Consider the following 17,276-nt stretch of genomic DNA (forward strand, 5'->3'; position numbering starts at 1 on the left):
TGATGACGGAGATGCTTGAAAAGAGAACAACACGACCATGGAGATATTGACTCATATATCATCTAATGTTCTAATCTATGTACCAACTTTTCATTTCTTATATCCCTTCACTTATCTGTCCTCGGTGAAAAGTTCAAGAAAGAGGAAACCTACCTACACCCATCGTCACTTACTTCGTACATTAGAACTTTTAGAAGGGGCCCAGATCCAGTCAGACATGGGATGAGGTGGGGGGTGTTCTAAGATTACAAAGTAGCTATTGAAGCACAATGCGTCACATCTTTTGGTATCCACCAAAGCCTAAGAAGGTATCTCATTCCCGTCTTCATTTTGATTTTCCCATGCCCAACCAATTTACATGAATTAATTTCATCCTTGCTTAGGGTTTGCAAACTCTACAACCCTAATTGTGAACCTCTTCTCTCTTTTATATCGCTGCCATCCAACATGGAAAACATTTCCATCGTTTGCGGGCAATCTTTGTGGCGTGTGCAGTACTAGGTAGGTAGAGTACCGAGAGCACAGTTCTGGAATTTTCATTGATAAGGATTCCGTGCCCCGCGAAGGATCTTTTGTGGGTATGTATGTATGGTATGTATGGTATGTATCAGTCAGTAAGATTACACCATCATGAAAATACCATCTTGACAATACCAGGTCCTCTCCCACAAAATAATAAGTACTTGAATCAACTTTTTATCTTGATCATTCCAAGGCTATTCAGACGAGTAGCTTTGGAAGAGTATCTATACGTCTGACTTTTCAAGTAAGTCATAGACCCAATGATATTTCATCCATTGCTACAAATTTCTTACTCCAAGTAATTTGCATTTGCATTTCTCTTTGGAAAACCAAATGTTGGTTAGGCACGCGCTCGAGACTCACACAGTCGGGGAAACAATGCGTGGCTTACTCAGTAAAACACTACCTACTTGCTTGCTGATCAAAAACTGATACAAGTCTCCTATCATTCTATCGTCTGTCACTTCAAGTGATTCCCATTTTTTAGTTTGGAAAACACATGAGGTTCAAAGAAATAAATTGCTATTAAATCCGAAAATACAAGCCAACACAGAAACAACTAACCAACCAACCAACACACAACAACTCCCCAATCCAAGCCCTCAAACTCTCAATCAAGACATAGGGTCAGGATATGCCACAACCTGACTCATAACATGAGTACACAACTCACTACTCTGTCCCACCGTCTGCACCGTATTCCAATCCAAATACCCATACACCCACTCACCCGGACTCATCAGCGCCGCCGGCGTATAATTCGCACAATGCTTCACATAGATCAAATCATTCAGGACCGCGATATCGAATCCCGACGTCGTCATCGGTACCTCGCTCAAATTGCATAGAAAGGCAACGGTACCGTGATACTCGATCGGATTAAATGCACCCGCGATATCGGAAATGGTATCTTGGCTCCCTCGCATGCCGGTCCCGAAACAGGGCCATCCCGGGGAGATGGTAGCGCAGGTACTGGTGGTGTTGGCTTGGAGAACGGAGTGTGCTTGGTTGGTGGCGGTTTCCGGGAGGTAGCCAGCGCCGCAAGTGGCGGTGGCGGCGGTGGCGGAGGCGGAGAAGTCGGCGGTGAGGGTTCCGGTTGTGTCGATGGTGCTGCTGGATGATGCGCTAGAGGAAGTTGTTGATGAAGTAGTGGAGGAGGAAGTAGTCGATGAGGTCGTGGAAGAAGATTTAGTGGACGAGGTAGTAGAAGAAGATTTAGTAGACGAAGTAGTGGAAGAAGATTTAGTGGACGAGGTAGTGGAAGAAGAAGTAGACGATGTCTTCTGAGTAGAACATAAAGAGGGCGATAACGAACAATCCGTCTCTTTCGTCCTTTCCACTATCGCAGCCGCAATAGCATTGCCGATAAAGACAAAAAGAAATACCCTATGAAGTCTCATCAGGTACCTAGCTCTTGAAGCAAAATAATTTACAGCACGGAATAAGTTATACAGTCGAGTCAGTAAACTCAAAAGAGATAACAGAAACCCAGAAATCAAATATCGATCTCAACCTTGGAAGAGTGCGGATACATGAATAGCAAGAATAGCTAAATTGTTGGGCGAGAGACAAAGATCTACACAGTAAGAGTTTATGTATGGATATTCCCTCTCTTCTCTTGTCCAAGATGTTGGACCATTCGGTCATTATACAGGCTAGGTCATGTTTCTTGTCGTTGTGTAGATGTGTACGGATTGGTAACCGGGTGAGGTCGGGATTTGGGGATGCGATGTCGTAACGTCTTGGGACAGACCCGGGCGTATTGAGCTTTGAGAATTCTAGATTCTGGAATGAGTTCTTAGATATTGAGATATGGAGTTTTTTTCCCTTTGAAATGGAAATGGAAATGCATAGATGTGCTATCCAATCATGTTCATGCTGTTCGTCAAGTTCATCCGATCCATCATAGTGACACATAGATAGGTACATACACAACCTCCAAACCACCCAGCAATCATCTAATTTCCTATTCCATGCATGATCTATCCATCTATTACATAATCCACGACCCCATCATCATCCCAACTAAAGGTCGCAGGATCACCTTAAGCGCCCATAGCTGCGAAAGGATTTAGCAAAATCGCATTTATCGAGGTTGGAAGAAGATGGCCGAGGTGGTTCATCATGGGCTTCGCATCGAATAGGGATAGGGACTTGGCGTGCTGGAGGGTGTTGTGTGTGGAGGATGGGGGATTGGTGGGAGGATTGGGAATTTGGAACGGGATCGTGTGAGGGGCACGTGGGTTTGTGGGTGTGGTTGGAGCGTGGGAAAATTGGGCTGTGGAAGCTGGATCATGTGAAAAGCGCGTGCGGATTTGGGTTTGGGTGTGGGGTTCTTTTGAAGGGGCTCGGAGTTTGGAATTCGCATGCGAGTTTTGGATGCGAGTTGTGATTGTGAGTTTCGGATGTGGAATCTGCTCGGGGATTGTCGATAATCAATTGAGTTTGGCTCCTTGATCTTCTACAAACACTATGTGATTTTATATAGTCGAGTACAGGATAAACATACACACAAAGTTAATACTTAGTAACTTGATATATATCAAAATTCAAATCCAACTCCTCTCTTCTTCAATACCCCTAAAGTAAAGGTCTCAACGCCTCCGCCGTATCAATCACACTCTCCTTAAAACTCCTGAACCTAAATCCCATTTCCCTCTGTGCCTTCTCTCCACTCACACGCGGTCTCTCCGGGGCCCATTCTACACTCTCTACTTTCCCCGTTTCCTTATTGTATCCTACATAACCCTCCCCGGGATTTCCAACCACGATCTTCTCAAGAGCTTTCTCATCTCCCTTCTCCTTGAAATACTCCCGTAGAATATCCGCCTGCGCCTGTGGGGGGCCAGTTCCCAAACACGCTATGTAGCGCTCCCCGTCTGATTTTTCAGGATGTTCGTACGCCCAGATATGCATGTACGCTACATCGCGCACGTCTACGGAACAGCCGGTATCGGTGGCAGGTGAGACGGTTTTGGTGGCGCCAGAGAGCATGTTGTAGATGGGTTTGAGGGATTCGTTTAGCTTCTCGCCGGTTTCGGGGAGGCATACTGGAGGTCCGGTGACGAAGGCGGGGTTGTTGGTTGTGAGTGCAAAGGAGGGGGATTTTTCGGAGCGGAATTTCCAGACGGCGGATTCGGCGGCGCTTTTGGAGGCGGCGTAGAGAAGTCCGACATCGGAGGGGCGGTTTTCTTGGAGATCTTTTTGCGCTTGGGTGAGGTAGGAGGAAGCGAAGTCGCTCTCGGTGAAGGTGTAGGAGTCGGTGCGGGGGTCTACGACAGCGATGGCGGAGGAGGTTACCACTACGGCTTTGAGTTGGGGTCCGGCTTTTAAGGAGGAGTAAAGCAGGGTGTTGGTGCCGTCTATGGCTGGGGTAACCATTTGGGCGTAGGTTTTAAGACTAGAGTCTATGGGAGATGCGGTGTGGAATATACCATCGACGCCTGGTATCTTGTTTAGTCCACTTCGGTTCAATTTAGATCACCCGTTGAGAGTGAGGGGGTAAGGAGAATGAGGGAATTGATTGAGACTGACCTTTAACAGCTTCGTCGAAAGCACCAGAGACTGTCATGTCAGGTACCTCATATATCTTCACTCGGTCAATGTAAGGTGCGTAGGGACCTTTGAGCAATGGCTCAGCGCTAGAGATACGCCGAGTGGTACCGCGAATAGAATAACCGGCTTGTAGAAGTTGAAGCCCTAGGACACTGGCTATGTAGCCATTGATGCCGGTTATAAGGACGGTCTTGTTGTTTGAGGATGGAATTGCCATTTTGAAGTAGGGCATATATGACTGCTGTTGAATTTTATGAATGATTGACTTATGGAAATAACAAGTAATGAAGAAAACTACTCTTGATAGTATGAATACATCTTTACTTGAAAGAAATTGTCCTACATGATGAACCTACTTGACACATATATATACCTGATCTCCTTCTCAAGGGCTCCATACAAAGCACAAGATATCATGAAACCGGCCACGTTACTAAGTCGGAGAATAAAGATCAATATACCTGCCGGAAAACTCTTCTCCAATATCTAACTTCATGTCAAGCTTAAAAATCCATTGGGAATCATTACGAATCTCGGAATGATATTGTCCCATTAATCCACTTCGGAGAAAGTTAAGATTGACATATAACGAGGCCGATAATGCGCATTTGAATAATATACTAAAAGTAGATTTTTGCCCAAGCTAAACACGTATTTAGGATTTAATGATATATTTATAAAACTTGTTACGATCACATACTAGAGAATATCGATAGAGGTCAAACAATTAGAATAAGAAAGCTAAAGAGAGAAGAGATTCCTAAGGGATCTCTATATCTGTTATATAGTAACGATCGCTTAGTTCAAGTCAGTCTTGAACTAAGGTATGCGTGATGAGTAATTACAATGTCATGTGTTACTCGTTACAAAAATATAATATTCAATTCAATATATAACCTTAAGAATTTAGAAAAATTAAAAAATTAAAAACGTATATATTAATTAAAATTCGAGGAATTAGTTAATATTATTAGAAAATACTCTATATGTATTAAGATTCTATAACGTAATTTATCAGTATGTGGGCCATTTTCATCTCAATTTATATTTTCGAATATAGATTATTTAATAATTATTATATCAATTGATTAAAACTATTAAGAATTTAATAATTTAGGATCTATTATATTATTTTGATAAATTCTTGAATTATAATCTAGTTTTTTATATTTACTATAGTATTTATTAGAAGATGCTTTCTTATTAGGATTCTTTTTATTTTGATGTTTATTGTGTTGAATTTGAATATCAACTTCTTGTTAAGATAATATATTAAAAGCCTTTTGTTTAATGAATACTTTTCCTTAATGTAATTGAGTTTTTTTTGTGTATCGATATTTACTTAATGCCTTATTTGTTTTTCAAAGTATATAAATCTTTATATTCAAAAGTATATTTTTATGAGCTAGTTTTTTTATATCTTTAGTTAGAATTAGTATAATCTCAAATAAAGATATAAAGAAGCTTAATTGATAACGATTTATTTGAGATTTAATTAATATTGATTGAGAAAAAGCTTTAGTTGAATTGTAAGAGATTTGAAAGACTTATTGATTTAGATTGGAAGAGAAAAAGGATAGATATACAAATTCAAATATTTAATTTCGAAAGTATAGTTTTAAAATTAAATAATATTAAATCTATTCTTTGAAATCTTAATTTTATATTCTGAGAGGTAATTGATTTTTGTATATAATTTTAAAAGCTATAAAGAATTTAATCTTCGAAATATAATTAATATGTGCCTTAATAAATCCATCAATTTGAATACTATATAAATGTTTCAAATTGCTAAAACAGCCTATATCAAGTGATTAAGTTAAATAACTTGAATACAATAATAAATATATATATTTAATATCATTCTCCTTATAATAATTCTGAAATAATATTGATTCATGACTTTCATGCCTATCTAGTACTAATATTCGATATTTGCTCTTTCTTTGATTTTTAGTATGCTTATCAAAGTGTTTCAATCATTCTAAACCCGTTTCATTATTTGTCCATCTATTAGATATAAATTTAATAATTTATTCTATAGAAAGATTTGTTTCAATATATTAATTAGAGAAATGAACTTATTCTTAAACTATTAGAAATAAGGAAATAATTTCATCCTTTTTATTTTCATATATTATTATTATAGTTCATTCTCGATTGCTTGATTGTACTGATTTACTTCTATTATATTTCTTAGTATTAATAACAATTATTATTATACATATAATTCTTATTATAAAGCCTATTTCATTAAAATTATAGAAATCTCTATTTAAAATATAATATTTTATTCATATATTCACAATTAATCAAAACCATTTTTCAATAAGTTTAGAATTCTCACAAAAAACTTTTTAAAAATTATAAACATAATTAAAACACATTTTTAATTTGATTTAATATTTTATAAATTAATACACTTAAAGCTTTTCAATATTCTTCGTATTTTTTAATTCAAGAATATAATTTGTTATATCTTCTACATTTCTAAATTTAAATAAAAAACCTCTCAAATCTATATCAAGTATATATTCAACAATAATATTTTTTTCTAGTTTTAAAAGATTATGAGATTTATATCGATATTCTATATAAAAAGTAAAACTATTAATTCTATATTATAATATTATATATATTAATAATCTTTTAAATACTTTGTTTTTTGTTTTTCTAAATAGCTTTGATAGTAAGGAGTATATAGGCTTTTTAGTTATTCGAATTTATAATAAATTGTTAATAAAATGTGTGTTGAAAAAGAAAGGTGTAAATTGAGGTGAAAATGAGCTATATACTGATATGGACTATATGCTGATAAACTACGTTATTATTCAAATATACGTTATCGACCTCGGTAATATAACCGGAGATGAGTTAGATTAGACTGATGAAGGATGCTAGTTAATCAACAAGTTACTAGAGATCAACGAGAGGGGACAGAAAAAAATCAGATGTGCAACAAAACATGTGTGTCAGACAAGACACGTGAGCGGTCAAAACTCATCTTGTTTAAAGAAGGCGGTGTAAAATTTTAACGGTTTAAAACAATTCCACATGAACTTCAAATCCTTTAGATCTTCTTGATTTCATACACCGTCAAACACCTCATAGTCATGAGTACTACTAAACTCATTCCTTCGCGCCCTCTGTTGCATTATCTCAATGAAAAGATATACAATATCTCAGTCCGGCCGTTCTGCCACCTAGTAACGCAGCAGTCATCTACGGATTCGTTGCGCCACTCCATTCTACTTCGCATTCCACAACAATGTCGCCATATTATGCTGTCACGAATCGCGGAAAAGACAAGACATGGTAAATTGCAAGCTGATAACCATAAAATTTTGGATTATGTCAAGACATCACTCTTTTCTCAAACAGATTTTCAATCGCAAAAGATTATATTATGGGCAGAAGCGGATAAAAAGCCTTACAGCAAGCCACACAAGTTTATCGGCGTAATGTCGATAGGTGATGTGATGAAAGACTACCTGTGTAACAGGAAGGAGGCGGTATTGGATCCGGGGGAAGGGACGAGCTGGATGCTAGTGCCCAGAACTGGGTTCGAAAATATCTCAAGGGGAGACCGTCATCAACTGAGGGAGATTGCTGAACGTATTCATGATCTGGGAGCAACAGAATTTGGCGAATACATTTTGATCAAACGAAAATCATTCATGGTGCCAAAGCCCGGGAAAGGAATGAAAACTAAAGGGGGCCGTGGCAATGCGAAACTTATAAACTTGACAAAAGATGTCACGGGCGATAACCTGAGCGTGATGTTGGCAAAAGCTTATTACTTTTTAGAGACACGCAATCAAAATGCAGAGTTTCACATACATTTCGCGAAAAATCTCAAGTTCAGCGAAGATGAGATGTTTCAAAAGATGATGGAGATGCCCGGTGGCTTGGCTCTACATCCTCAAGTTATTCAAAGCCAATTGCCTGGTAGTTCCCGGATCAATATAAAGCCTCGGAGTAATGGAAGAGAGCTTGTATGGGTTGTAGGGAGAAATGCATCGCGTCAGCAAGAGGAATTGGTGTTACTTGCTAGGGATAATATCGCTCAGATGAAAGGAACTCATGATTTTGTAATTCACAGGGGAAAGGAGATGAAAAAAGATAAGAACTGGAGATTGAACCAAGATAAACGAGAGATCGAAACCTTGAAAAAAGAAGGCAAATCTTTCGATCACGTTCTTGAACGACAAAGGGAAATCACGGCGCGTGAGGACGGTCTAAGATCAATGTTTAAGGAGGTAAAGTTGGCACGAAGACAGAAAGAAAAGGATAGGAAAGCGCGAAGGATTGAAGAAAGACTCAGGCACCAAGCACGCGGCCGAGCCATGTTGGCTGATCGTTTGGAGCGAAAGAGAACATTGAGGACACGTTGGGAGCGAAGGAAACAAAATCTTAGAGCAACGGAGAGTGAAAGAAAAGAGCGCGACGCGATGAGAGGATCATTCCTAGCTCGGAGAAAAGCGATGAAAGCAGAATTGAAAGCTGAGGCAATGATAGGCACCGTGAATTATTATTCGCGATCGGTACAGACAGGAGCAAAAGGGGTGGAGCATAACGGATCAGGTGCAAGAAGAATACGATTAGCCAAGTTCAAGGAGACAGCAAGGGATGTAGCGAAGAGAACATCGCTTTTACGCTCTCCACATCCTGCTGCACCGACTGCTTTGAGAATTGAAAGACAAAGGTCGCTGAGTCAAAGAAGAGCAATTAAAGTGAAGGCAAGACGAGAGCTAGAGTTGAGGAGGAAGAGGGCAAGTCCTATTCGGTCGAAATTTGAGGATATGATTTAGGGTTTAGAAATGGAACAATGCAGCCATGGACAATTACATTATGGTAAATCCCGTTTATGGATAATCTCAACATCTGCCGAGCGTGTATTTCTAAGAGCCGTCAAGGCCTGTAGGACTAAAATCATAGGTGGGTGTATTGTTACACGAACTTAGACTAAGTTTGAAAATTACTCCCTACTTTGTCGCATACGAAGAGCACATAACTTTGACATCCCAACGATTCTGATAACGGCTTTATCTAGTGTTACCATTAATCTGATGGGTTGTATTGTGAAATTAGGCTATTTCAATTGGTTGTGGGCTGACTTATTTCTTTTCTATTCCACTGGCAAGCATGAAAACACTGCCACATAGGTTCCTGCCGTTGGGATGGATTGGACAAGTACTCTGTTGAGGCGGCTGTGCTTACTTTTGATTCCACGTCGCGAATCGACGCAGACCTCGAGCTCGACCTTGAAATTTCCTTTCATTCTCCCAATTGATTTGAATTGATTTGAATTCACATCGTATATTTTTCCGTACAAAACATACTTATTTCACGAGCTTCGGAATAGATCTTGTCTTTCAACACCATACTCATGGCAGAAATTGGCATCATTGCCAGCGGCATGGGCGTAGCCTCGATGGGGCTTCAGCTCATGGACGGCATTAGAAAATTGAAACAATTTTGGGACGAAGTTAAAGAAGCGCCTGAAGATATCCAATACACCCTTGAAGAGCTCGACGCACTGAGTCTGGTTCTTTCCGATATGCACATCACTAATTCAAATCTGCCATCGATTCCTTCGGCTACGGTCACAAAGTGCCTAGAGCTTTGTCGCCGTGGAACAAATATCCTCAATACGACAGTGAATGATCTGAATAGGGCTATCTCCAAACGACGCAAGATCGGTAGCGCGAAAGTGGTTTTGAAGAAAGATACACTCGATAAATTTCGGAATCGATTGAGAGATGCGCAATATATGCTTATACTTTCTCAGCAGACATACTCGGACGCACTTCAATTGGAATACCATAAGCTTCAATTAGAGGCAGGTCAAAGTAATGCGAATCGTCAGCTGCAAGGAATCGAGGAGTTAAAGATTTTCATTACACGTTCTGTCGATGCCATGTCTAGTACCCTGCTCCAATCGCGCGATACTGTTGTTTATGATTATGAAACGAAGAGACCCATGAGAGGAAGAACACGATCGAAGCTTGATGAGCAGGCTGACTACTTTAAGAGGAAGTTTAGTATTCCTCAGTTATTTTCATCTACGAGCTATACTTGGGAATTCTCTGGGTATCAAGCACCTTCAGGGTGGACATTCAACTTCCGGCAATACTACACAATTGCATTTGATTCGCCGGCTTGGCAATGTGTATACCGAGGGGACTTATCCGGACTTCAAGTATTGTTAAAGAGTAAAAAGGCTACCCCATTTGATAGATTAGCCACAGGCGGGACATTGCTTGATGTATGTAAATATCTCCTTTTCCCCAAGGACTGTAAGAGTCTAATTATCATAGGTAGCTAGCGCGCAGGGAGACTATGATATGTGCTGTTTCCTACTCAATCAAGGAGCAGATCCGAATGACTCTTTCAGGACGTATGTACTCTGACCTTTGTGGCATATATGGCTTTCAATAATAGTTGAGGCAGATCTGCGTTATTATATAGTGTTGGCTGGTCCAGTAAAGGCCCTTCTCAGATCAGTGTGCTGCAGCTACTCTATCCAATATCTGAGATTCATAATCCGTTGCAAATTATTTCGGACTATGATATTGATCTTGATAGTCTAGCTTGGCTGCTTCATAATATTGATCCGACATTCAAAGAGTGGTGTTTCGAGGAAAGGATGATGTTCGCACTGAAAGTTTGTAACAAAATTAGTAATGTGATTCATAGCACAGCTGACGTAATATCACTAATGCTTCACGAAGACCAATTGAACGAAGCTTGCTGCAAGATGGTTTTCAGAATCAGGCCTGAGCATATTGGCAATACTTTTCTATCAATCGAGCTTGCGTGTCTTTCAAGCGTTATATTTACTTGGCTAAGAGAAAATGGAGAATCGACTGTGTGCTCCGACTCGACTCAGCTAAGACCTGGGAAAGCAGAATTTGGACCGAGTGGTCGATTTTCAAAAGCAAAGTGTTCTACATCAATCGAGTTGATTGAACGCCTCGTTGCCAACGGTTCAGAAGTCTTCTGCGGAGGTCTTATATCTTGCTCGTTGAGTGGAAACTATTGGATTTACCCTCATGCTTTGCACTGCTCATGGACATGCCCAATTTCTGTGCGAATTTGGCTCGAGATACTACATGATTCCGGCATTGATCTACTGAAATACGGCAAATTAGAGCATGATAATTTCATGGAGAGTATCTCTGAATGGGGGGTGTACGCGAGAAGGGATATTTGGGAATGTGACATGTATGTAGAGCCGGCACATCTGATAAGCTTTGTCTATGGACCAGCTATTGAGGATTGGAAGTTCTGGTATTCCTTAGATGAACCGCGTTGGAACTACTACGAAGATCTCTGGTATTTCTGGGAACTGGTTGATCATCCAGAAAAGGGGATGCCTGGGGCTTGGGAGGAGTGTTAATTACCCATGTTTCACGTGATCTGGCGTTAGAACGCACCTCAATGCAGATGATATGGGGGCAGATGATATAGTAAAATTGGTTGATGAATGTAACTACGCTCCACGGTTTGTGCTATGGGTGGAGTGTGGTAATAACTTCTCTTCGGGACTATTGGGATACAGATCGATGAAGACGCATCGGCTACTAGGTGTACAAGTCGTTGCTTTAATATATTATTATCAATCCATCGCCATCCACTACATGCTCCTGACTATAATATGTATGCTGCAATTTAGACCTTAAGCTTGAGTCAGACCCTAAGTTGGAAAGGAGATTGGGATGGGCGAATTCCTATCGAACAATGATTCTGACCCTCAGATGGGAAAGCTTCGAAGCCTTCGCCGGGGAATCGAAAGCTAAATCATGGCAGCATGAGTCATGTATGATTGCATACTATAGACATTATCCCGTATACTATAGAATCTGAAGCTCAAAGTTAACTTGACACATGTGATAAAAACACAGGCAGAGAAATACTAAGAGCTGTCGAGATGAATGTTGATGCATTGAGTGACGAAGAAAGACATCCTGCAAGGGATCTCCCCATAACCAAAAGCATGTTTGCCCATCTCCAGCCCAAATAGCCGAACTCCAAGATATAACTCTAAACCCATACCTCCCCATATCCGAAAACGTCCCTTATGACAGAGTGATAGAATATATTACTCGACTAGTGTAGGATACATTAAAGCTTCGATCTCAGAGATATAAGTAGGATTATAATATATTATCTTTTAACCTGATGAATATTAATAGATTAAGTTAAATAGCTGAACTTTTAATACTTTTTTTTTTTTTTTAGTAAATAATGTAAAGTAGAGATTGTAATATAAATAAATAATAAATGAAGATAAAATAAGATAAGATAAGATGAGATGAGATGAAATGAAATGAGATAAGATGAGATGAGATGAGATGAGATGAGATGAGATGAGATGAGATGAGATGAGATAAGATAAGATGAGATGAGATGAGATAAGATGAAATAAGATAAAATAAAATAAGATAAAATGAGATAAGATGAGATAAGATGAGATGAAATAAGATGAAATGAGATGAGATAAAATGAGATGAGATAAGATGAGATGAGATGAGATGAAATGAGATGAGATGAAATGAAATAAGATGATTTGATATATGAGTTGAGTATATAATTTTTGAAAAGTGGATATAGTAAATGAATAAATAATGAATAAATGATGAATGAATAGGGTAGTGGGTTTATAGAATAGAATGAGAGTAGAAAGCTGGTCAATTATAACAAGTCCTTTGTAGATATGATAATAAGATAGACTTGTTCAGATTAGAATGGCTTATATTAGACCACTCAGTATCAGTTATTAATTGAAGCCATGAACAAAAACAATTAATTTTCACACTTCTTCAAAGTCTTCTGGAATCTTTGGACAAAAATCACAGGAGCGTGTTCGCAATAATTCACTTAAATCATTTGAAGAAAGTGTTTGGTACTTGCGATTCATTTGAAACGACACGTAGTGTATGTAACATGCCATTCTGGTACTTTGGAGATCAGAAAGTCTACAGATAGAGAAATTCTACTTTTAATTCTGACCCAACATTGCTGTATTAATGAAAATACAACAGGTGCATTTTCCAACTGCCAGATAAAACAGTTCACCGGTAGCAATTATCTAGTCCAGCTCATCTCTTGGTTATTAACTCAGACACTCTCCTTATTACTCCGGAGAAAGTATTTAAGACCAATCCCACGGTTTCCAAATTCGTCTTTCCTCAACTCTCAAACGATTTCAAACACGCCACATCTTCCGTTACCGTTTTCTCAGGACTATTATTTCTTCAGTGAGTACTCTTCCTTAATCATCATAATCTCCTCGCATTCAACTCATTCACCAGAACCTGAAAAAGAAAACACTAACTCCACAATAGCACCAAATTCCTCTCCATGGAGATCAATCTCGGGATGCCTCGCGTTTGATATATCACGAAACTCAGATTCAAAATAATGACACATCCCACAGTCATTGCGGTGAATCAAAATGACTGTGCCTGTATTTCCTAGGCTATCCAGCGCGAGGAGACTGGATAGAGCAGGGCGAGCGCGCCCTCCTGCGTTACGGATGATGGCCGCTTCTATAGAGTAGATTAATCTTACAATACTCGGAGAGTTTCAAGGAAGGGAAGTGAATACCGGCAAATTCAAAACCGAGGAATTTTTCCGGAGTAGTGCGAGGATCGGCGCATGATACTGTGGGTGGAATTAGACGGAGTTTCGATCTTGATTAAATGAGGAGTATTACCAATAACAGTACCACGCCTTCCAAGTGATTTATTCTTCTCTATTCCAATACTGAGTAGTGGTGGCTCAACATGGATGGTCTTGGAGTAGTTTCTAAATTAAGATGTTAGTATATTGGATGAGATGTGTAGACTTCTGAAAGCAGCATCACTTACAATTACGCTCAATTATACTTTTTATCTTTTCCGCCGACTAGGTTGACATGGTATAGGATGTGATAGGGATACCTATGAAGTAAGATGGTGTTATGTGTCAGATTACTTAGATCTAGGAGTTCAAGTATTAGTAGTTCAAAAAATGCATGACCAATGGAGTATCTACTCGACCTCTACACAAAAGTATACCAAGACTTTATGATTAGAATACTTGCATTCCCGCAATCGATTTTTTTAACCACCAACTAATCATCAAAACTAGCATCAGTACATTTCCACAGCTTTTCACAGCACTCAAACCTTCTGATCCAATAATCCAAAAATTATTATGCTAATAATTCCATCAAAGACTCATGCTTGTTGCGGAGTAAGCATTTTCTTTGTTGCATGATTACTATTCATTTCTCATCATCGACTCCTAAAAGGGCTCGCTTAAATTGGCACCTCGATTGTGGCGCTCTGGATAAAGAGATTGCGCGGAGGAAAGAGAATAGAGATGTGAGTGAGAAGTGAATGATTAATAAACAATTTGTGAATTGATGCGAGGTATGCAGATGATGCCACAATCGAGGTGTAGGCGATTAGACATTTGCGCCGAGAAGGAGGGAGGCATAGGATATGATTAGTGATATTGAGAAAGGTATATGGAGTTTTTGTCGTTGGAAATTTCTGGAGGGAGTTTATAAAGATCAAATTCAGGATACCCAATATATTTAGTCTAACACATTTCAATAATCTCAACAACAATCCACATCTACAAATTTCAGTGAAATAACAGAATGTCTTCTACAAAACCCCTTGTTCTCGTCATTGGAGGCACAGGCGTCCAAGGCATGCCCGTAGTTAAAGGCAAGTACTTATAAGGCCCACATATCTCTCCTCAGATCTATTAACACTCCCTTAGAACTAGCTCAAGATGACGCCTGTAACATTCGCCTCGTAACTCGAAGTGCCAACTCTGCACACGCACAAGAGCTGGCACAACTTCCAGGGGTGACCATCGTCGAAGGAGATATCTACTCCGAGCATGATCTCCATAGATTTTTCTCTGGATGCACTCACGCCTTCATCAACACCAATGGTGATGCCATTGGCGAAAAGGGCGAAATCTATTGGGGCATACGTTATTACGAAATCGCACGCACACACAAGTTGCAATATTTCTTGTACTCCAGCCTTGAGTATTCCCTCAAGATCTCCGACTTCGATAATGATTTTAGAGATGGTCATATGGATGCGAAAGCTAAGGTTGCAGATTGGATTAGTGTGCAGGATAAGAAGAAGATGAAGTGGAGTATCTTGACTAGTTGTTTGTATATGGAAATGTTGAATGAGCTTTTAGCTCCTCATCCTGACAAGGACGACCCTGAGACTTTGGCTTTTGTTGCGCCCTTGGGTCCAAGAGGAAGTGCGCCGTTGATTGCTTTAGAGGATTTTGGGAAATATGCCAGATGGGTATTTGATCATCCCGATCGCAGCAATGGACTTAATCTCCATGTTGCTTCTCAGGAAGTTGTTTGGGCTGATATTCCGGCCGCTTTTACTGAAGCGACCGGGAAGAAATCGGTGTATAGAGATGTGACGGTTGATGGCTGGTTTGATCTTGGCCTCTTCCCAAATCCGGATGCGAAGTTTGGGCACAGTGCTCCCGAAGACGAAGGAACATTGCAAACGTATCGGGAGAATTTTGGTGGGTTCTGGAGATTTTGGAAGAGTGGCAAGGTAAGAAAGGATTGGGCTTTGATGGATGAGATTTTGCCGGGAAGGATCAAGTCGGTGGGCGAATGGATGAGGAAGAGTGGGTACGATGGAAACATTAAGCCCTTGTTGCATGACTTCCATCAGAAAAAGAGAGAATCCTAAGAAAGGAGATCGAACCTCGATACTGCGTCAAAATCTCTGGAAGGACTGGAAGATGGAAGATCTCGGTAGATTACCTCAGAAAAGACTTGGTAGACTAGGTTGTTAATGGATGAAGGTTTCTATGATTAAATTATTTCCTGCAGTGGCCATGATCGTGACCCCGTATAAAATCACACAGCATCTGAATAGTGGTATAGATTGACGCCAAAGAAAAATAAATCCCTATGCCTGCCTGAATATGCCCTCCAACTCCTGGTTCCGCCGCCGTTGCAATGTTCTATAATCTTGATCATTTCTTCAATGCTGCAAATCTTGCCGCCAACTCATCCACATCTGGTATCGTGCCGCCAACTGGACCCTTGCTTTGAATGCCAGGCTTTGACGTAGTCGCAGTTTGCATCTTCTTTGTTGGCTTCAGGTCTAGAGCTCCGCGAACCCTGGGGTGTAAGTTGTCTGTACGGGGACTTGGTGGATTAACCCTAAGTGGGCTTGAAGGCCCAAAATTCTTTGGTGGAGTAGCTTTGCTCAACTCCTCTCTCTCTTCATCAGCCTTACCGTTTGCTACAAGCGGCGCCTCCAGATTCTTTTGTGCCTGTCCACCACTCGGATTTTCGTCATCATCGTCATCATCTACAAATTCTGGGGCTTCTCCAAGGTCTTCCTTTGGTCTCTTTGGCCAATCAACCCCATATGTTCTAGCAATCTCCTCCAAATATCCATTCACCAATTCCTGGGCTGGTGGTGTGACAGATAGCTTCTTTAACACTTTCTCCGAGACCTTCTCATCACTATTCTCCATCGCTTGCAGAGCAAACTCCTTTCCGTACTTTTCGCACAACAAAGCGCGCACTTGTTGTAACTCTTTGATTTCTGTTCTAGGCGCAGCATATATTAAGCTCTTGACAGCTTCCTCTAAGCCCACATCGCAAACCGACGATTCCATGAGTCCGGTTCGCGCAAGGAGCAGCTCGCAATAGAGCTCGAGTATTTCATGGAGTTCGGTAGTGATGTCTGATCGAATGATATTCTCGACTCGAATCTTTGCAGATTCTACTTTTCCGGTCTCTAAAAGTTGAGCCATAGCTCTACGTTGTTGTTTCGAAACCGCTTCATCTTTCTGTTGTACCATACGAAGCCGGGCAATCGAGAGCTTCAGTTGGACCTTGAGTTTAGACTGTGTAAGAGTTAGCATATGTATATATGATTCAGTAATAACGTATGAGAGATAACAAATGTATTAACACTCACAATTACCGTTGAAGAAGGCGCCATGGTGATAGAAATCGATCTTTTATTATCTTGATGTTAAGAAAGTATGGATGTAGTTACGTTGTCTATCATTGCTCGTTGCTTAGTACGTAATAAGTAGTGCGGGGCATACTTTTAGCTGGGCTGGGCTCACCGGGGGTCTGTGAATTCCAGCTCGCTCAGATAGGTACGGGCGGTCAATAACCCCTTGTA

The 17,276-nt window shown here is 40.1% G+C and overlaps 6 protein-coding genes across 6 annotated transcripts; 3 read left to right on the top strand and 3 right to left on the bottom strand.

Moving 5' to 3' along the window:
• Positions 1-1,136: 1,136 nt before the first annotated feature.
• On the bottom strand, positions 1,137-1,922 carry EAF01_007755 (uncharacterized protein; the record flags this gene model as incomplete). Its single annotated transcript, XM_038916011.1, has 1 exon — positions 1,137-1,922. The coding sequence occupies one exon, from the start codon at positions 1,920-1,922 to the stop codon at positions 1,137-1,139; it is 786 nt and encodes a 261-aa protein (XP_038768482.1).
• Positions 1,923-3,102: 1,180 nt separating this feature from the next.
• Positions 3,103-4,294, bottom strand: EAF01_007756 (uncharacterized protein; the record flags this gene model as incomplete). Its single annotated transcript, XM_038916012.1, has 2 exons — positions 3,103-3,965; positions 4,057-4,294. The coding sequence occupies 2 exons, from the start codon at positions 4,292-4,294 to the stop codon at positions 3,103-3,105; spliced, it is 1,101 nt and encodes a 366-aa protein (XP_038768483.1).
• A 3,064-nt stretch (positions 4,295-7,358) lies between these two features.
• On the top strand, positions 7,359-8,888 carry EAF01_007757 (uncharacterized protein; the record flags this gene model as incomplete). Its single annotated transcript, XM_038916013.1, has 1 exon — positions 7,359-8,888. One exon carries the CDS (start codon positions 7,359-7,361, stop codon positions 8,886-8,888), a length of 1,530 nt encoding a protein of 509 aa, XP_038768484.1.
• Positions 8,889-8,991: 103 nt separating this feature from the next.
• On the top strand, positions 8,992-11,479 carry EAF01_007758 (uncharacterized protein; the record flags this gene model as incomplete). Its single annotated transcript, XM_038916014.1, has 4 exons — positions 8,992-9,015; positions 9,131-10,345; positions 10,398-10,477; positions 10,531-11,479. The coding sequence occupies exons 2-4, from the start codon at positions 9,467-9,469 to the stop codon at positions 11,477-11,479; spliced, it is 1,908 nt and encodes a 635-aa protein (XP_038768485.1). The 5' UTR covers positions 8,992-9,015; positions 9,131-9,466.
• A 3,252-nt stretch (positions 11,480-14,731) lies between these two features.
• On the top strand, positions 14,732-15,815 carry EAF01_007759 (uncharacterized protein; the record flags this gene model as incomplete). The annotated part of the gene is made up of 2 exons (XM_038916015.1): positions 14,732-14,801; positions 14,857-15,815. The coding sequence occupies 2 exons, from the start codon at positions 14,732-14,734 to the stop codon at positions 15,813-15,815; spliced, it is 1,029 nt and encodes a 342-aa protein (XP_038768486.1).
• A 289-nt stretch (positions 15,816-16,104) lies between these two features.
• Positions 16,105-17,087, bottom strand: EAF01_007760 (uncharacterized protein; the record flags this gene model as incomplete). The annotated part of the gene is made up of 2 exons (XM_038916016.1): positions 16,105-16,989; positions 17,064-17,087. 2 exons carry the CDS (start codon positions 17,085-17,087, stop codon positions 16,105-16,107), a joined length of 909 nt encoding a protein of 302 aa, XP_038768487.1.
• Between the last annotated feature and the right edge of the window lie 189 nt (positions 17,088-17,276).

The sequence above is a fragment of the Botrytis porri genome, assembly GCF_014898465.1.
Source record: "Botrytis porri strain MUCL 3234 chromosome Unknown BPOR_010, whole genome shotgun sequence".
In the NCBI taxonomy this organism is placed as follows: domain Eukaryota; kingdom Fungi; phylum Ascomycota; class Leotiomycetes; order Helotiales; family Sclerotiniaceae; genus Botrytis; species Botrytis porri.